The following is an 18,701-nucleotide window of genomic DNA, read 5'->3' as shown; positions in this document are numbered from 1 at the left end:
CTGAATAACCCATTCACCATTCGTCCTCGCTCCAGCGTTAGCATTTCCGTCAGCACTCAAGAATCAACAGACATGCAAGGCGTCATATAAGGTCACCATCATCTACTGATAAACCGCGAAACTTTCGTCGCCAGAGAAATAGCCGAGTTTGACGAGGCTACGCAAAAAATGCTCACTAACTTAAGCAACGTGTACAAGCACGTCAGCAATGGTTCTAGTATACTCTAGCAAAAGCACGATGGTAGCCTACATCGAAGAGATACTGGAAGCCAGCAAAGCTTTAGCTCTCGCCGATTCCGCCGGATGTATTCCGACGACTGGAAGGCTTCAACCAGCTTCCCACGTTAGGACGAGCCTTCAGACGCATAAACAAGAACAGCTCAAAAAGCTGCTCTTAAATTGCAAGAACTGCTTCTCATCGTCATCGAGAATTCAATAAACCCCTGTCACGAAACATCTAATCGCAACAGAAAAAAATGACAGGCTACTCCGTCAGAGCTCGGACAGAGTTTGGACGCGAGAACGCGAGGTCATGAAGAAACAAGTCGATGAAATGCTCAGTGACGACATTATCCAGCCTTCAAAGAGTCCACGAGAAGCACCAGTGGTATTAGTGAGAAAAAAGGATGGAACACTACGCTTTTGCGTTGACTATAGCCGACTCGACTAAACAAAATCACGAAGGACGTATATCCACTTCCCCGAATAGACAATGCCGTTGATCGACACCACAACGCCAAATCGATAGACCTCAAGACAGGCTATTGGCAGATCAAAGTAATCAAGAGAAACGGAGAAAAGACTGTGTTTATAACACCAGACGGCCCCTTCGAGTTCAAGGTCATGCCCTTTGTGTTCGCTCGGGGCCTGCGGCGTTGCATCGTGTTATGAACAATTCGCTCGCTAAATTGAAGTGGCAGACTTGCGTCCTGTACTTGGACGATGATGCAGTGTTTTACTCAAGCTTTGACAAGAATTTCAGTGACTTCAAGAAATCAACACCTCCAGACTTACTCTGAAACCAGAAAAATGCTGTTTTCCATGCTAACAACTCTTGTTCTTGGGACATGTGATAAGCAACCGGAGTACGCCCCAACCCCCAAAAGACAATACCATCGCTGCATTCCTGTCACTCACTGACAAGAAGACCGTGCGTCTATTAATCGGCTTCTGCGCCTAATGGAGGCGTTTCGTCAAATCTTTTGCCCGCAGCACCGAGCCACTCACTAACCCTACAAAGACTGACGTAGAGTTCAATGGGGAAACTCCGCTGGAAGAAGCATTTTAAGAACTAAAACGACGCCTGCCAACACCGCCGATACTTGCCCATTTCGATAAAAACCTCGACACGTAAATCCACACCAACACAAGCACTGTAGGGCTCGGAGCCAACCTGGTGCATAAGATAGACGGACTTGAAAGGGTTATCAGCTATGTGAGGCAGTCACTATCTAAGGCGGAAGTTAACTATTGCACAACAGAAAAAAATGTCTTGCCATCGTCTGGGCTATCTCTAAGTTTCGCCCCTTTTTCTACGGCAGCCCTTTCAAAGTTGTTAGCGGCCATGATGTCCTCTGTTGGCTAGCTGACTTGAAGGACCCTTCAAGCCGCCTCTCACGGTGGACTCTGCGACTTCATGAATTTCACATCGCCGTCGTTTACCAATCGGGGCGAAGGCACAATGACGCTGACTGCTTGTCTCGCGCCCCCGTCGACAGACCGCCGCAGGACAACGAGGATGGCGACTGCTTCTTGGGAACCTTAAGCGTCGATTGTTTTGCAGATTGACAGCGGGCCGACCCTGAATCTGAGGGCCTTGTGGAATACCTAGAGGGCAGGGCTGCTATTGTTCCAAAGGTATTCAAGTGAGGACAGGCGTCGTTTTCCTTGCGTAACGGCATCCTCGTCAAGAAAACCTTCGCACCACATGGGGCCAACCGCCCCCTCGTAGTACCTTCAGCGTTACGTCCAGAAGTTATGAATGTTCTACACGAGGACTCGATGGCGTGACACCTCGGTGCTTCCCGTGCACTCGCAAAAATACAGGAGAAGCATTACTGTCCACGTCTTGCCGCCGACATCACTCGTTACGTCACGACATGTCAAAGCTGTCAACGAACGACGAAAGACACCGCTGACTAGGTCAGCTGGGCTTCTCTAGCCTATCGAGCCACCTCGCCAGCCGTTTCAACAAATCCGCATAGACTTAGTGGGGCCATTCCCAACGTCGAATTGCGGAAACAAATGGATCATCGTAGCTACTGACTATCGTACCCACTACGCTGATACGAAAGCTCTACTCAAGGGCGATGCCGCCGAGGTAGCAAAGTTATTCGTTGAGAACATCGTCTTGCGTCACGAAGCTCCAGAGGTCCTCATCACAGACAGAGGTACGGCATTTACGGCAGACTTAGCTCAGGTGATCCTGAGGTACAGCCAGAGAAGTAACCACCAGACCACCACCTACCAGCTACAGACCAGTGGCCTCACCAAGCATCTTAGACCTTCGCCGATATGCTGGTCATGTACGTCGACTTCGAGCGAAATACGTGTAATGTATTCCTTCTGTACGTGACCTTCGCGTACAACACGGCCATCCATAAAATGACGCAAATCAGGCCGTACAAGTTGGTGTATGGAAAGAACACAGCCACGACGTATGACGCCGTGTTACTCAACGTCTGCGACAAATTAATCATTAATGTGACTGACTGCCTACCTCCAGCGCGCCGATGAATCTCGGCAACTGAACCGCCTGTGCTTCGAAAACTAACAACTGACCGACAGCAGCCCATAAAATTTTCTACGAAGCTTTGTTGAATACCATCCTGGTGAATGTATTTGGTTGTGAACGCCTATACGCCTACGCGGACTCAGTGAAAAACTTCTGCGATGCTACTATTGACCCTACAGGGTAGTTCGACGTTTCGGTACACTCTACTACGAGGTTGTTCCCGACAGCAATACGAACTCTCAAGGGAGCCGTACACAACTTGAAGTCGTCGATGTCGTGCGCCTCAAGCCATTACATTCGCGAACCTGAGGACTGTAATTTGTTGTTGTTGTTGTTTTTATTGTGTTTATTTTCTTACTTTATTATTGTACTTTCGTCTTTTGTTAATGCATCGGGACGATGCCTTTTTCAGAGGTGGTCAGAGCCACATTTGAGGTTATGATATCACACCGTTTCAGTGTCTGTGATTCTCAGCGCAAACCTCGCCGGCAGTGTTCGAGAAACTTCGGGACTGCAATGGATCCTTTTGTCAATATTACGCCCAATTCATGAGCATTTTAGATTATTCTAGAACCTACCCGTCCACTAGCGACAATGTTAGAATATTCGACGGAACGTCTATGAATGCCATTCACCAAAGCGCTCCATCATTCGCCGCTATAAGTGCCAGTGTCTTGCTGTAATCTGTTTTTCCTTTTGCGTGGCCACAAGTTCGGCCGAAATTAACAGTTTCATCTTCGACTTGAGTCTGCTCCCTTCGTTGACGTCGTTATCCCGGGACCGTATACCATTATGATGCCGCTGGTGTATACGTTCTTCTTGAAGGATAGCGGCAATCTACCATTCATGACTTCAGATTGCGTGCCGAGCGTGCTCCACTTCACTTTTATTCTTCTAGTTACTTCGTAGTTTGGCTCCACAGTTACTACCTGTCCTAAGTAGACCTACTCTTTTGTAACTTCAAGTGCACTGCTACCTGTCTCGAAGTAATGTTCACTTGCGAGGTTGTTGCACATTACTTTTGTTTTCCGCAGATTAATTTTACGACGTACTTTTCTGCTCTACTTGCCTAATTCAGTAATCATACATTGCAATTATTCCCTTCAGATACTTAGCCATGAAATGTATTGAGCGAAGTGCAGGCTAAAAATGTCTTCTTCATTAACCCGTATCCATAACTTTTGTCCCTTAAAACATCCTGTAAGCACGCGGTAACTAGCAATGGGGAGATAGTATCCCCTTCTTTTACCCTTTCCTTTGTTGGTATTCTGTCACTTTGTTTATGGAGCACTATGGTGGCACTTGATCAGCTGTATATTCCTTCCAGGATGTTTATATATATTCGTCGACACCATGATTCCGCAATGTCTGCGTAATTGCTTATATCTCAACTGATTCAAATGCCTTTTCGTAATCTATGACGGCTATGTATAGTGGTCGGGTGTATTCTGAGCATTTCACTATCCCCTGACTGATAGTATGAAGGGGGTAGATTGTTGAGTAGTCTGTGCCATATGGTGCTCTATCCTTTGGCTCATTAATTTGTCATGTGGTCCTTATTATGTTAGCAATTACCTTTACAAATTGCTTGTATATGACGCAGAACAGGCTAATCGGCCTGTAACTCTGCAAGTCCGTGTCATCCAATTTCTCATAGATTACGATGATGTTAGCGTTCTTCTAAGATTTTGGTGACCTCCCCATCAGTCACAATTCGTAAACGAGGTGGTCAGTTTTTCTATCACGATCCGTCCTCTGTCTTTCAGCAGAGAGTTAAACATTCACGCGGCTACAATTACCAAACTAAATAAAGGGCAAAGTGACCACCCGGAGAGACGTTGGTTTGGCGTTCGATCTCTTGATCAAGACGAATTTGTCTTCAAATAGAAGGTTTTCTTTCTGAGACATCCGTGTGAATTTCCCTGTCGTTCTATATATTTCCAGTTGTCGATTATCTCTGTCATAACCCTTGAGCCAGCTGGCAGGATTCCGCAGAATTCATCCACCGCAGACATGGACTCCTAATATTCACGCCAGCAGGTTTCTCTCCGGCCTTCGCAATCACCGCAGTCCCAATAAATAAATAAATAAATAAATAAATAAATAAATAAATAAATAAATAAATAAATAAATAAATAAATAAATGTATAGCGTCTAGCGCGCCCTGCTTTTGCAAGAAGGCGCGTTTTCCGAGGCATCCGGGTGCAGCGGACGCTGCGCCAGAAAGAAAACCTCGCAGCACCTCAGAGTAAATTGGGACTTTTTTTTGTGTTTAGTGATGCATTTCCGCTGAACAGAGAAGAAGCAACGCGCCGCTCATCCAAATGCGCTGAAGCCAAGTCGTTTCTAAGCTACTGCATTTATTAAGGCCTACTTTACGAAGGAAGTTATGGCAATCGCTCGGTTTTTTATTGTAGATAACTGTAAGGACATTTTTTTCTCTTCCACTTTAATTTTGCATTATTTTGAAACTTTCCACTTCTGAGACAAGTATGGGTGATAACTTTGGCAATAATTTTCATTGGTAAATCATAGGTTAATCCATTCATGATACCCCACTTGATTATTTGGTGAGGCACATATATTTATGAAAGAGGTAAACTCAAAGATAGATCATGTTATAAGAGGCTCGTTTTTACTAAGACACATGTAAAATATGGTGCAGTAATCTTAAATTGTGGACATAATGAAAGAATAGTTCATACACGATGCACTCAAAACTTATTATGAAATTTTTATATGTTTCCAAGTTGCACTGCATGGTGTACTGCACGTAATACAGGTGGTGCATGAGTGCCCAAAGGTCAAGCCATTGCCAATTCACTTCAACCTCCTAAGCTGTATGTGATTGTGCGAGCATGGATTACGTGTGAAGCCAATTGCCAATTTTGCTCTGTTCAGTTGGCGTTGTTCTTTAGGGTGTGCTAGACCTTATGTCCTTCTAACGCAATTGTGCTTCTTTAACTGACGTTTAAATGATTACACTTTGTAGATTCGGCGCTAGCGTACTGTGCAATTCAGAGTTAGTATCCATGTTACCACTTTGGGCACATCATGTTACATGCACATCTATGTTTTTATAAACAATACGCTCTCATTCCCTATAGTTCGTTGAAGCATATAGTCAGGCAAATTCATGTTTTTTTTTAATCTCGCCTCATAGAAACCGCACGAAAAGCGTGGCCGCTCCCCGGTGCCTCGGTGGGGAGAGCCGCTGAGCAGATGACGAGTCAGCCACGCCACCCTCGGAATTTACGGTCTCTTTGTATCATAAAGACGGCCGAAGAGAAACCGGCCAACACGATATCTCGGAAATCACGAAACAGAGATCATGGATGGCAAACACCCTATATGTTATTATTGGTATTAATAATGATAATATAAATCATTACCATTAATAATAATATTTGTTGTAGAGTTTATTTCAATACTGAGTTCCACGAGCCAGTTATTCAAAGACAGCTTTGGAGGAAATCATAACTTGTGACGACAAGGACGTGCGCAAGGTTATAACTGAGAATAAACAAGAAAAGACAGAAAGAATGCCAACACAAAAATAAGTTTACTTTTCTAAAGAATTTGCAGTATCAAGGCTTTTGAAGACGTTCGTGAAAAAATTCGCTCACTGCGCAAGCAATAACGATCAGACGGTGTATCATAGCAGGTTAGAATCATGGTATCTGAGAACTACGAACAAATACTAACCTAAGGGCATCAAAAAAACAAAACAAAAATTCAAACCTGTGCGCAGCTCGAGGGAAAATAAAAAAATTACAGACACTTATCACAAAGCAATCCAAAACATATCTAGATCCAACAGTAGGAATTCATTATTATGCAGAAAAACCACCAGAACGCTGACGCAAAGATCACCTTTTTTCTTCCTGATGTGAAAGACTTCCACCAAGTCTCACGGCAGTGCATCCTGGCTGCTTCCAAGCAGTGTTGCAGAATGGGCACCTTAATTCCGTTCGAATTCTGTTCCGGGTAATCGCTACTTGCCATAATTCCATTGTTTTCATTTCCTCGGCATGAAAAAAAAAAACTTGGCCCATTCCTACTTCGGGAATGGCCTGGCAAGTCAGTTCCATTGCTACAACTCCTCAACGTAGGAAGGGCATATCTTGATAATTTTGTTGAGCTAAGAGTGTTTGTAAAAACAAACGGATGTCATCAGATGCATAAGAACTGTAAAACTACGCCAAACACGTCACCATGGTTGAGGCGTATCAGCTTCGTGACATCTCATGCAGTGCAACGCTACTAGTTCACAAACGTGCAGTTCTCCGCTACTTACTATATTTGCATGGTCAACGCAATCTTTAAAAAGTCAGTAAATAGTAGCCAGCGCATGCATTTATTTCTTTCGAGTGTACTTTGTCACCTTCACGGCAATAGCGGGCCACTAGTAAAGCTTGAAACCTCTTCCCAACCCCTATCCTACTGCCCCAGTGCAGGGTAGAATAGAGAATCCTAGCATCTGGTTAACCTCGCTGCCTTCATTTTTTAGGAGCTTACTCCTTTTGCGGGGGGTTGTCTCTCGTCGCCACAATGGTGTGTACGCTGGTGCTCTTTGATCCCTCTAGAGGAGCAGCTGTGCTTTTCGTTTCAAAAGCGCTCACTATGTGGCGTGCCACCACTTGGGTGACGCTCACTCCACTCTGGGCGCGTGCTCTAGTTTGATGAAACCACACCTATATACAGCGCTTGCTCGTGCGCTTTTCTATTTTTCGCCGGAGATCACTCAGTGCGCTTCAATATTGCTACCCACCATGACCAACGAAGAAGCTGAGATGGTGAAACGGAGGGTTCTCAAGGCGGCTTCAGCGCGGGCTCCACTGGATCTGCGTGTTTGGGGGGTGAACAGCCACCCTCTAGTAACCTAAACAGTGGGAAGAGGGGCTGCAGTGAACCTTCACTTTAATAATAATATTAAAATTAATGATGATAATAACGATAATAATTGTTGGAGTTTAACGTCATAAATGTTTCGCTGCCCCTGGTAGGGCACGTCTTTTTATGATGGTCTAGTGGATGTGCGGAGGATTTGCGGTTTACCAGATTTAACCTCCAGAGCAAGCTTCTTAACCATCACTCACTTCGTGGATATGGCGTCATTTTTTTCTCGTTTTTCTCTCTTGCCGTTATAAACTAGGAATACTTTCTTTGTCTTTTTTTACTAACTACTAAGCCACATACGTTTCCAGATCTTTCGTTAACACCCGTGACCGTTATCTTGCTGAGCTGCCACGGTGCTCTAGTGGCTAAGGCACTCGGCTGCTGACCCGCAGGTCACGGGATCAAATCCCGGCCGTAGGTGCCGCATTTGGTCCGTGTGCTTAGATTTAGGTGCATTTTGAAGAACCACCAGGTGATCGAATTTTTGGGAGTCCTCCGCTAAGTCATCTGTCATAATCGTATGGTGGATTTTGTCGTTAAACCACACTAATTTATATTAGTATATGATGCAGTAATCGTAACACCTTTAAGAAAAACTTAGACGGATCTTAATTTTGTCCAGTATTCTGGAATAAAAATTTCTTGCTAAGTGCTAACACACATATATAGAAGGGCAGACAATGATGTGTATAAAACAACCATTATTTTTCTTAATTTTTTGGCTGTTAACCAGTACACAGTGGGATGTTCTAAAGTAGTAGCATAAATAGCGTTCAAACAGCTGATGCAGTATACGATAACACCAAAGTCTTCACGTTCTATGTGCGCGTTTACGTGTATGTCCACGTATGTGATTCGGTCATGACTGAATCTATGTTGCTGCGATGCGTAGTTGTCATGGTAAATACATGAAGGAAGTAGTGGCCACTAAATAATTTACACGAACAAATGCACTTCACCTATTGTTGTGTATAGTATACACCCATAATTGATTTATCTTGATATGGCAATGCATATGCCCATATAAACACCAGTTAACTAAAGTTTCAGTGATAGACGTGTTATTATTCGTGTCAGCACTATTCACAATCTACTTAGCAGACTAGCAAGTTTCACTAATCAGCTTTTTACTACCTTAGCTTAGGAGGTTAGTGCTTGTTGTGACAAGTAAATGCTTAGTGTTTATTAGTGATTGAGCACACCTTTTTCTAGGATTGCATGTTTGAACGAACAACTTTTTATTATTTTTTGTTTAAATGCTGTTATGCTAATATGATGGCTTAGCAAGTTGTCGCGTATACGTATTCGGGGACGCGCCTTCTTGGTTACATGCACACTTTTAAAAAGAAAGGTCTCCAATATTCCCTAACTAAATACTGACCATTCACTCGTCCCATAAAGCACTAGCCTCTTAATAAGGGAAGGTAATAAAATGCAGGTTAGCGAAATTTACTAGATAGCTAGTAAGTGAATAGTGCTAAATTGAGTGGTTAGTACAATACTAATTTCTTAGAAACCCCTGCAAGTAAATGTCTACACCTATTTTGTTGAATGTACGTGTGCATTGTGATATCAAAATGATATGGCAACGGAAAATAATTAATGCCTTCGAACTAGGTCATGTAGCTATACCATGGTAAGTGCGCAGCAAAACAACACACTTATAGAGAAGTGACCCCACGATCATATGATCCAATCAGATTTACATATGATCGTACATATGTGAATCTCATGTTCATATGCCCTCATATGAGCATATGATATGCTCATATGAGTTCTTATACTCACAGGATTATATGCTCATATGAGTATGAGAACTCATCAGAACAAATCACGAGGACACGCACGCAAACGGAGGCACAAATAAATCTTCAAGACTTGGACATAGAAGAATTCTACTGTAGCAGCAGATTGAACGCTATATATACCCTTGCTTTGGAATCACAACCCGCGTACTGGTTAACAGTAACAAAGTTTGTAAGATTATTGTTGTTTTTTATGCATAATCGTATCGCCTATTTGGTTATGTGTGTGCCATCACGTATCACAAAACTTCTGTTCCAAGATAGTCAATAAAATTAGAGTTTGCCTAAGTTTTGCTTATGATGTCATCATTACAGCAAAAAGGACTGTAGCATCTACAAAAGATCGGTAACGTAGGTGGCTTAGTAGTTCCTTATTTAAAAACACTGTGAAAGGTTTTTTGGTTAGTAACGGCTAAAATTACTAGCTGTACTAGCTTGTAGCTAGTGAACTACACCGCAGAGGTATTGAAATGCTCAAAAAACTAGTAAATCAGGCGTTTACTAACTGATTATTCACATTTTTTCCAAGAGTGTGGGATCGCCTTTTTTGGCTGGCTACCCCAACCAATGTTTACAAAACTATTGCATATCTCTCTGTACGGTTCAGCTTGTACACCAGTTCATCGTTCATACAGTTCACACAGCCCACAGTTCATAATTTTCAAATGTGTGATGTGCTGACCCATAGACCTTTGCGGTAGGTTTTCAGGAAAAGACACCACTGTGTGTAAGCAGGGGAAAGAATTGCAGAAAAGGTGGGGAGGTGATATGTGGCGAGACTGCGCTCAAGCTGGTATACGAAACTTGCAATAAACACAAGCATCGCACCGGCATCAATATGCATCACAACTTAGATAAACACTTTTTCGAATGTTCGTACGAGTCGCCCACGGTGGCAGAAGCAGAAACTAAGTGAAGGACGGGGACACAGCAAGTGGCTGAGGCGCCATCGAGGGCTAAAAATTCCCAAGTTGTAATGTGGGTATGCCGCCACCATATTGTTCCGCTAGACGAATACGATGGTATAGAGCCATGGTTACGCGAAGAATAGCGAAAACCTTTGGTGCAACACAGTCTATGTAAGGACAGAATCATAGTGGGTGCATTGCTTATACATGTGTTTATAATCAGCCAAGGTGATTTAATTTACTGCTCCATTGTTAAATTCGAGGGTCTGACTTACTAATGTTTGACGTGTTAAAAAATGAGCACATGAACAAAATTATGCTCTATTTTCAAAAAAGACGTAAATCCCATCAGTGAAAAACGCGCTCAAATCTAATACCGTTTCATTCCTATAAGGTGTGTTGCCATTTCATTGCCATTCCGTCTCAGTGTCGGAAAAATGTGAAATTATTCTGAATTCATTCCAATTCCCGAGTGGCAACTACGCAACACTGCTTTTATGTAGTCACGTCTTATCTAACTGTGCTGTACAGTCACATCAAACACTGTGAAAGGGTAAACCATACCCTGTTTCAGTCTTAATTGATAAATAATTTCACCTTGGTTGTTTGTACAATGGCCTGCCTGACGTAAACAGACCTTGCCGCAGCTCAGGGCGGATTCGTAAACAGTGTGCACGGCCTAACGCAGAAAAGGCTTTACAGGCTTTTTGTTGAACGCCGCTTTAGCACCTTTCGAAGGAATGCGGGGAAAAAGCCTCGAAAGCTAATCCGGAGCATAGGATAGTACGACAGGCACATGGTGCCACTTAGCAACTTTTTTCTTGGTTGTGGGATATTTTGTGCACGCATGGCCCAACATGTGGTTTTTCCTCTGTCCATGCAGTGATTCTGACCTCCTTCTTTCCCCTTTTAGCCTGTGAGGCAATGTTTTAGACACGCGGACTAAGACCAAATAAGACAACTCGATTGCAGAAAGTCACAATAAATAACAAGAACAGCTATAAGACACTGTGTGCTTGCATAATTTGGACAGCGCAAAACATAAACACATTGCAAGTAAAGCCTTTGTAACCACCATTGAATGCGCGAATTCATATGACAATTTTTTTCTTGTTATAGGTCAAAACTTCTAATTGACATGACTCCCGCTTACATTCAACGTAATGTCTAAAACTGCAAACTTTTGTCATTGAGCAGGTCATGGGTAACGGACAAGCCTTCTTCATGTGGGAACAGAATAAAAATAAATCTACCTCTCTACAGTGCGTTACAGGGTTGGTAGAATTCAAATCCGCCCCGCCGCGGTGGTCTAGTGGCTAAGGTACTCGGCTGCTGACCCGCAGGTCGCGGGTTCAAATCCCGGCTGCAGCGGCTGCATTTCCGATGGAGGCGGAAATGTTGTAGGCCCGTGTGCTCAGATTTGGGTGCACGTTAATGAACCCCAGGTGGTCAAAATTTCCGGAGTCCTCCACTACGGCGTCTCTCATAATCATATGGTGGTTTTGGGACTTTAAACCCCACAAATCAATCATCAAGAATTTAAATCCACCAAGAAATTGTCCTCATACTTACAAATATATGGTAATTGGTCTGTCAACTGCACCGGCTAAACAACGGTCAATAGATGGAAAAATATCCCACACAAAATGGGTGCAACGCAGGAGACAACACTAACGTCCTTTCTTCTAATAAACAAATGACTAATGGAGGTAAAAAGTGCTACGAAGTAAAATTCAAAAGATGACATAAAGTTGGTAACGGATACGCCAAAAGTATCCATTGTACTCCCATGTTGATCAATACATGCCCTTACGCGAGGTAAAAGCTCAATATAGGGTACTGAATAAAAACGATCCCCAACGTCAATCTAAAAACGACAATTGTTACTTGTGTTTTTTAAGAAATCTGGGAGGACACAAAAGCATTTTATAGGGAATGAGTCTACAAACGTGGACAGTATTTCAATTTTTTAACAAATACTGATTCACATGCAGCTGCCAAGAATAGCTTTTCTCACAATTGACCCAAACGGTATGTCATCTTTATGCGTTTCTACATTGAAAAAGACTTGCTAGCTAATAACTTTGCACTCATAATTTGATTTTGCAAGACTTACCTAATTAAAACTTTTCCACAGTTCAATGGCACGGCAACTTTCAAAGCGACGAGCTTCGACGCTTTTACCGCTGTAGGAAAAAAAATCTTTGTAATAGTATGACTGGCTTTGTCTTTGAAAGTGGAAGTAAAAATAATCACAACACCACCTTCTTTGTCGGCCTGAAGAAGGGAAAGGTCATGCTCCTTAAAGAATGAGACAACCCCCCCCCCCTCTTGGTCAACTTGCACGGGTATTGCTACCGTTCCTCAAGAGTGATTCCGCACGTTTAAGCAGGCAAAGCTCGCAATTTTCCTCCTCAGCACTCCGGGAAATACTTTGGTTCAGAGTTAGCAGTTCGAACCCAGGTTAGTATATGTTTTCCACATCATGACATAACCAATCTGCGCTTGAATTATGCAAATTTGCATTTTGGCATATCGCGGAAAATATTCGTATGAAGCATCTCGGCAGGTATACTTGCCAGGGAAAGCACGCCGTATCAGCGTCTGCGTGCCGGTTGGGCGTTATATTAACTTTCGCACTCCATTGCGATTTTTATCCCAGGGTGTGCCCGACTTGCTTACATACCAGCGGCGTCAATTCAGCGCCGAGAACGTAAATTACTCCCCTCATACCCCTAGCATTACCAAAATGCAGTATTAAAGTCACGTTCTGAATATCCAGAATTTTCTAGATCTATGCAAGATGTGGAAATTGCACTACAATGATGTGTGTCCGCCTCAAATTAGGTTGTTTCAAGTAATGCCCCAAGCTCCTATTCAAAGGCATTTTCGAAAACATCTTAACAATATATCCAAATTACTTCATTGTACTCATGTGATAGTGGTTAAATATGAGCGCATCGCCTAAAAACTTCATAAGCAAAACAGCAACGTCATTTCTGCACAGATCAATTTTTAAAAGAATCTCGACAGTAAAATAAAAAATACCATGTGTAATGGGTTGGTGTGCATTGCGCCTATTCGCTCTAAAAGCAATGAATTTTTGGGAATCCTATATATGAGGCATTTCTCTCATGACAGTGTTGAATTTGGTTAGACATTCTTGCGTGGCAGAGAATTGATTCAGAAGCATTAATGTTGCTGTTTCCTTGCGGAAGTAGCTATGCGATAACGTAAAATTGTTGTAGTAGTAACCATCTTGCGTAGTCTCTCTTTTGTTCTCTCTTCGAGTTCAGGGTAGCAGACTTCAGCCAGGAGCCTCATACGACATCTCTCGGCTCTGCTCCTCATTAATGGCAACAATAAAATACGCAAGAATTGATAGATATTATGTTAAAAATTTTCATATGACCAGGGGTAGATTTGGTGTGGTTGTAACTGAGACTTTACGCAGCAGTTCGGATTTAGTATTTGGGTTCTTCCGTGCACGTTCTTAGTGCAGTACGTTTTCGCCGATCTAGATTTAATTTTGCTCATTTCCTTGCTTGCAGGGTCATTTGCGGCTAGTCAATGCTCTCTCCCAGATGTACTCACGCTTAATCGGCCGAGATATTGACCCAGAAGAGGAAGTGCTTGTGACTGTCGGTGCCACGGAAGCCCTCTACACAACATTCTTTGGCCTTTTAAATCCTGGGGAAGAGGTTAGTGTGAAATTATTTGTAATACTGGGTGGTCATTGTCAATGTTGTTTGCTGTTTTCTCTCCTACAACCCCTGAACAATCCCCACAATTCCAGTACGGTTCCGCAATAGTACACCACCTGTCACCCGCCAAGAAGTGCAGTTTCATCGTGGACTGTATTTTCGTAGCCATTGTAAAAAGCCTTGTTTGACCTCATTCCATGTTGCGCAAACTACGTTCGACGCACGAGGCAACAGATGCGCGTTCTAACATTCCGCGAGTTCCCACTGATAATTTGTTATTTGAACATGCGGAAGCATTGTGATTTACGTTCAGAGCAGCAATGGGATAGTGAATTGGCATAAATAAGGTTGTCGAAAGTAAGTTGAACCCGGTATTATAAGTGAGTAAACAGAAGAAATAGACGTATAAATGTGGTTGATCCCTCTTTCTTAGCATCGGTAAATACAAAAGTGAAACATGTCTTCACAGAGGTAGTTGAGCATTGATTGTGCATTCTTTCGCTGCAAGGCTGAAGAAATGAATGTTACAGCAGCAAATTGCGGTCACATGAAAAATACAAGCAGATTGAAAGATGAAGCAGGCACAACATACAGAAAGCTCGCACGAAATGAGCATATGCAGGACAAACGCGGACTAGCAACTTTCACAGCTTTATACTTAAAGCGTGCTGTATAAACAAAAAAGGCGTATGAATAAACGCACATGTAACCCCGGACAAGCCGGAACGACTGTCAATCGATACTTCTTCGTGTGAGCAGCGTGCTACTATTTTAAATGAGGCCGCGGCAGCGAGCGAAGTGACCATCGTGCTCTCTGGAAACAGGAGTCGGATAAGCGCGCGTAGGAGAGACCGCTCCGTCGAGGCGGCATTTTCCGAAACGCGAGTGGCGATAACAAGCGGGCACAACGCGCTCTTTAAGCGCCATCTGGCTACTTATGGCGGAAACGAGCACAAGCTGCGGAGCTCTGAGGACAGCCGAATTGCATATGGTGTATATAAATCACTTGCTGTTAGCAGCCATGATTACATGCGCAATGTGGTGTAATGGTTAGCGCCGCGCACTGATGAGAGGTCCATGGTTTGGCGCCCCATGGCAGAGCTCTTGCGTATCTTTTTTTATGCAATCTCTTGTACATATTTTACGTCACATCTGTTATGCAAATACGTCAGTGGAGCCATAGTGGCCCCCGCATGAAAACAATGTCATGTTAAAAAAAGGTAAAACTAAGTACAGCCAAGCAAATTACCTACGCTATTGAAAATCCTGGGTTGGTGGATGCTGGAATTGCTGGCAGATATGGCGGAAAGAATAGTAGATATGGTGGAAATAATAGTGGATATGGTGCAAGCTGTAGTGGTTACACTGTATGATGACGGCGAGAGTGAAAAAAAATGGGGGCAGACGGTGGTGGTAGTAGCGAGCCACTGATGGTGACAGTGAAAAATGTCGGCTGATGAAGGTGACGCAAAACGTGTTTGGTGAATGGGTTGGTAAGCAAGCGTAATGACGGTGACGTGTTATAAGCTTGGTGGATTATGGTGGCATAATCATGGTGAATCAGGTTGGCATGGTGGCATGAAAAAGCACATGGTAGTGTGTAAAATTACTTTTTGTAGTGTTTCACTGTGGAATTTGCAGAAAAACATGTTTACGGTCATCGAAAGAAAGCAACGCTGGTCATTACGCATTGTAGTACTTTTTTTTCATTCCTACGGTGTCAACAACGCTACAGTTTTTGTGGAGCGTAGATTGCGGCAGTGATTGCTCACATTCCATGCATGTACTTACATCAGTTTGACATGCGTGTGATGTGCTTCTTTGTTGCAACGCTTACAAGATTGGAGGTGTCGCTGCCAACAGTGACAGCAAATGTGTTACATTGCCATGCATTTGTCGAGAAATAAATGAACTTTAGTTCGCAATTGCCAGTTTCAACAGTAGGCGAGAATAAAGCGGTCACCGGATGTCGCCACGCTAGAAACCCGATTCCTGCACACTCAATTACTTTAGTCGTACTTTTAAGTTAACAAAGTGCATGCGCCACTAAAATGTACAACTTTTATCTTTGATTTTCCTCGAGCCCTAGTGAGTGTCATTTCCAACCGTCTGTTCTACCACCATGATTTCCACCGAAGGTTAGGCCTATCGACCGTGCCCGTACAAGTGCCATTGGTGCTTCTGAATTTCAGAATACACGATTCTGATGAGTAAGAATGACAATACAGCACGGCCGTGCCATCATTTACCATGGATTCAGAATTTCTTTTATTGTGTACCGTGTTTGCGCAAGAACCGGCGAACATCGATAAGACGCGGTTCCAGCACTTTCAACAAACGTACTCCTGCGCTCCCCAACAGCTACCGGTCGCACACGCGCCGGCACTTCTCTGACTATTATGCGAGAACACATGACTTGCATTTCGTATGCTTACTGAACATACTGAACAAATATAATAAGAAAATGTTTCGGGTACACTGCATTCGTTTTCGCCAGGCTGTTATGTAGTTGTTGCTAACGGTATAGCTGTACAGCAGTGCACGGGCATGACTGCGCCATACGTTGCGCGAAAAAAACATCACAATGCTAAATCAATTGTGTTCCTGCATTTATCAAATGAGCCTAGAGGCATCATAAAATCTGTGAATATGTCACCCTTTCGAATGAGTGAGAAACGGATATAAAACATGACAGTAACCGCAGGTAAACTGCACCTGCTCCTCAGTCCACTTAATTCCTTTTACGCGGCGGTGAATTGTAATGAAAACATAGCGCTTTTGCTATTATTGTAGTGGCAATCGTTACAGGGAGCAGTTGTTTGTGTTTAATAAGTGTGCACATTTTAGTAGCTGGTGCAGATCCCGTCTATCTAGAGTACGCGACATTCAGAACTGAAGTTCAATGGTCATTTAGTAAGCTGATTAGTGTTTTTAAAGGGAGCATTGCAGACGCAGCTTAACATGCAACAAACCCGAGAAACCATAGACCGCGTTTTTTGCACTGTTGGGAATGGGTATATTTTTTGGACATCTTGCAGCGAACATCAATGAAATATTTCCCGTTGAATTCACATCAAAGAAGGTATCTGACTGTAGATAATGAACGCGTCCCTTTGGATTTGGTAATGTTCACGGCCCTCCACTGTATATGGTGGGCTCGCATGGCAGGATACTACTGCGACCCAGACGCTAAGCCCAGGGAATTTATTTCAGACAAAGCATGTCTAGCTTGGTTGCAATTGTGAAAATTCAGAAAGAATCGGTACCTGAATGGCTGCCGGTAATGGAACTTTTGGAATCAATAAAAAAAAGTTAAAATCGTCAATATCAGTCCAAACAGGACTGATAGCATAATTTTTTCTAATATAATATGTACTATCTGATGTCAAGTTTGTAATTTAACCAAAATAGGCAATAAATAAAAAAATCAGCATGGCTCAGAAGTTAGTGTGTTCAGTTGAGAATCCGCAGCATGCATGTTCGAATTCTCGTGATCGCGTTTTTCCTACGGTTACTGTTTGCGTCTTTTTCCACAATATTACGTTTTTTGTGTGTAGGGCAGCTCGTCATGGTGATTCTGACATCGTTTCGTGCTCCAGCATCACCGGCACTCCCACATCCACCATGCGCCACCCTACAGCATGCGCCACCAATAATTCCAGCACTATAATCCACCACAATTATAGACGGTTGAATGCACTGTTCTCGTATATATATATATATATATATATATATATATATATATATATATATATATATATATATATATATATATATATATAGCCAGTATAGGAATACGTTTAAGGGCATAGAATGGTCAGTATGAAATACGGCATTTTAGAGTTGTATTGCAAGTCGAAAAAATCTGTATTCCAACGTGTTAGTGAGCACAAAAACCGAAAAAAGAAAGGAGGTTCAGATTCAGGGCCTGGGAAATATGACTAATTATCTTTGGTAAGCCTTTTACGACAGCATTTTAAAAGTAATGCAGGAAATTATTTTTAAGTCGGAAAAATTTGAGTGATTCCATTTCATAGCTCTGCAAGATTAGTTAGAGTTTCGGGAATTGCAGTGTATCTGTGATTGAACTAGAAATGCATGATTCAATGCAAATGAAATAAGATTTTTATGCACAAATTCACTTAAATCTTTTTCTACTGGTTGTATGAATAACACACCATGGATACGTGGCGAGCTAATGTTTTACATACGAGAATGTTAGCATCGCATGGGATATTAGTTAAAACGTCAAGCTAGTACATTAGTTTTAAAATATTCTCTCTTGTTCACGCATTTTTTTGTGGGTGGACAGAACAAGGTTTTTCTCTGAAAGTAAACCTCAATATTTTGTTACCCACGTACGCCTCATGCAGATTCCTGCAAGGAAGCGTGCACTGTTACGGTAGGGGGGATTTTGTGCGAGTGGGCTTTAATTTTAGCGACCAATATTATACAAATGAGCAAAATGCTTCTTAATAAACAGTTCACCGCAAGCAACTGCAATAATATTTAAATATGTATATACATCTATTCTGTTTAGCAAAGCAGTAAAGTTGGGTATGCTTTATCGGTTTTCCAAAATGGGTAGCAAAGGCACAGTACAGGTACCAAACGTTATATCACTTTATTTGCAACATAGGTTTTGTTTTTC

The 18,701-nt window shown here is 42.7% G+C and overlaps 1 protein-coding gene across 1 annotated transcript in view; it reads left to right on the top strand.

The window, feature by feature from the left end:
• Nucleotides 1–18,701, top strand: part of LOC119162419 (kynurenine aminotransferase) — a 65,204-nt gene that overhangs the window by 23,575 nt on the left and 22,928 nt on the right. Inside the window, exon 4 of the mRNA XM_037414801.2 lies at nucleotides 13,898–14,047. Coding sequence (XP_037270698.1) covers nucleotides 13,898–14,047 — 150 coding nt within the window. The remainder of the gene's footprint in view (nucleotides 1–13,897; nucleotides 14,048–18,701) is intronic.

The sequence above is a fragment of the Rhipicephalus microplus genome, chromosome X (assembly GCF_043290135.1).
Source record: "Rhipicephalus microplus isolate Deutch F79 chromosome X, USDA_Rmic, whole genome shotgun sequence".
Taxonomy (NCBI): Eukaryota; Metazoa; Arthropoda; class Arachnida; order Ixodida; family Ixodidae; genus Rhipicephalus; species Rhipicephalus microplus.
The sequence above is the reverse complement of the archived record's forward strand: the minus strand, read 5'-3'. Positions and strand labels throughout refer to the sequence as shown.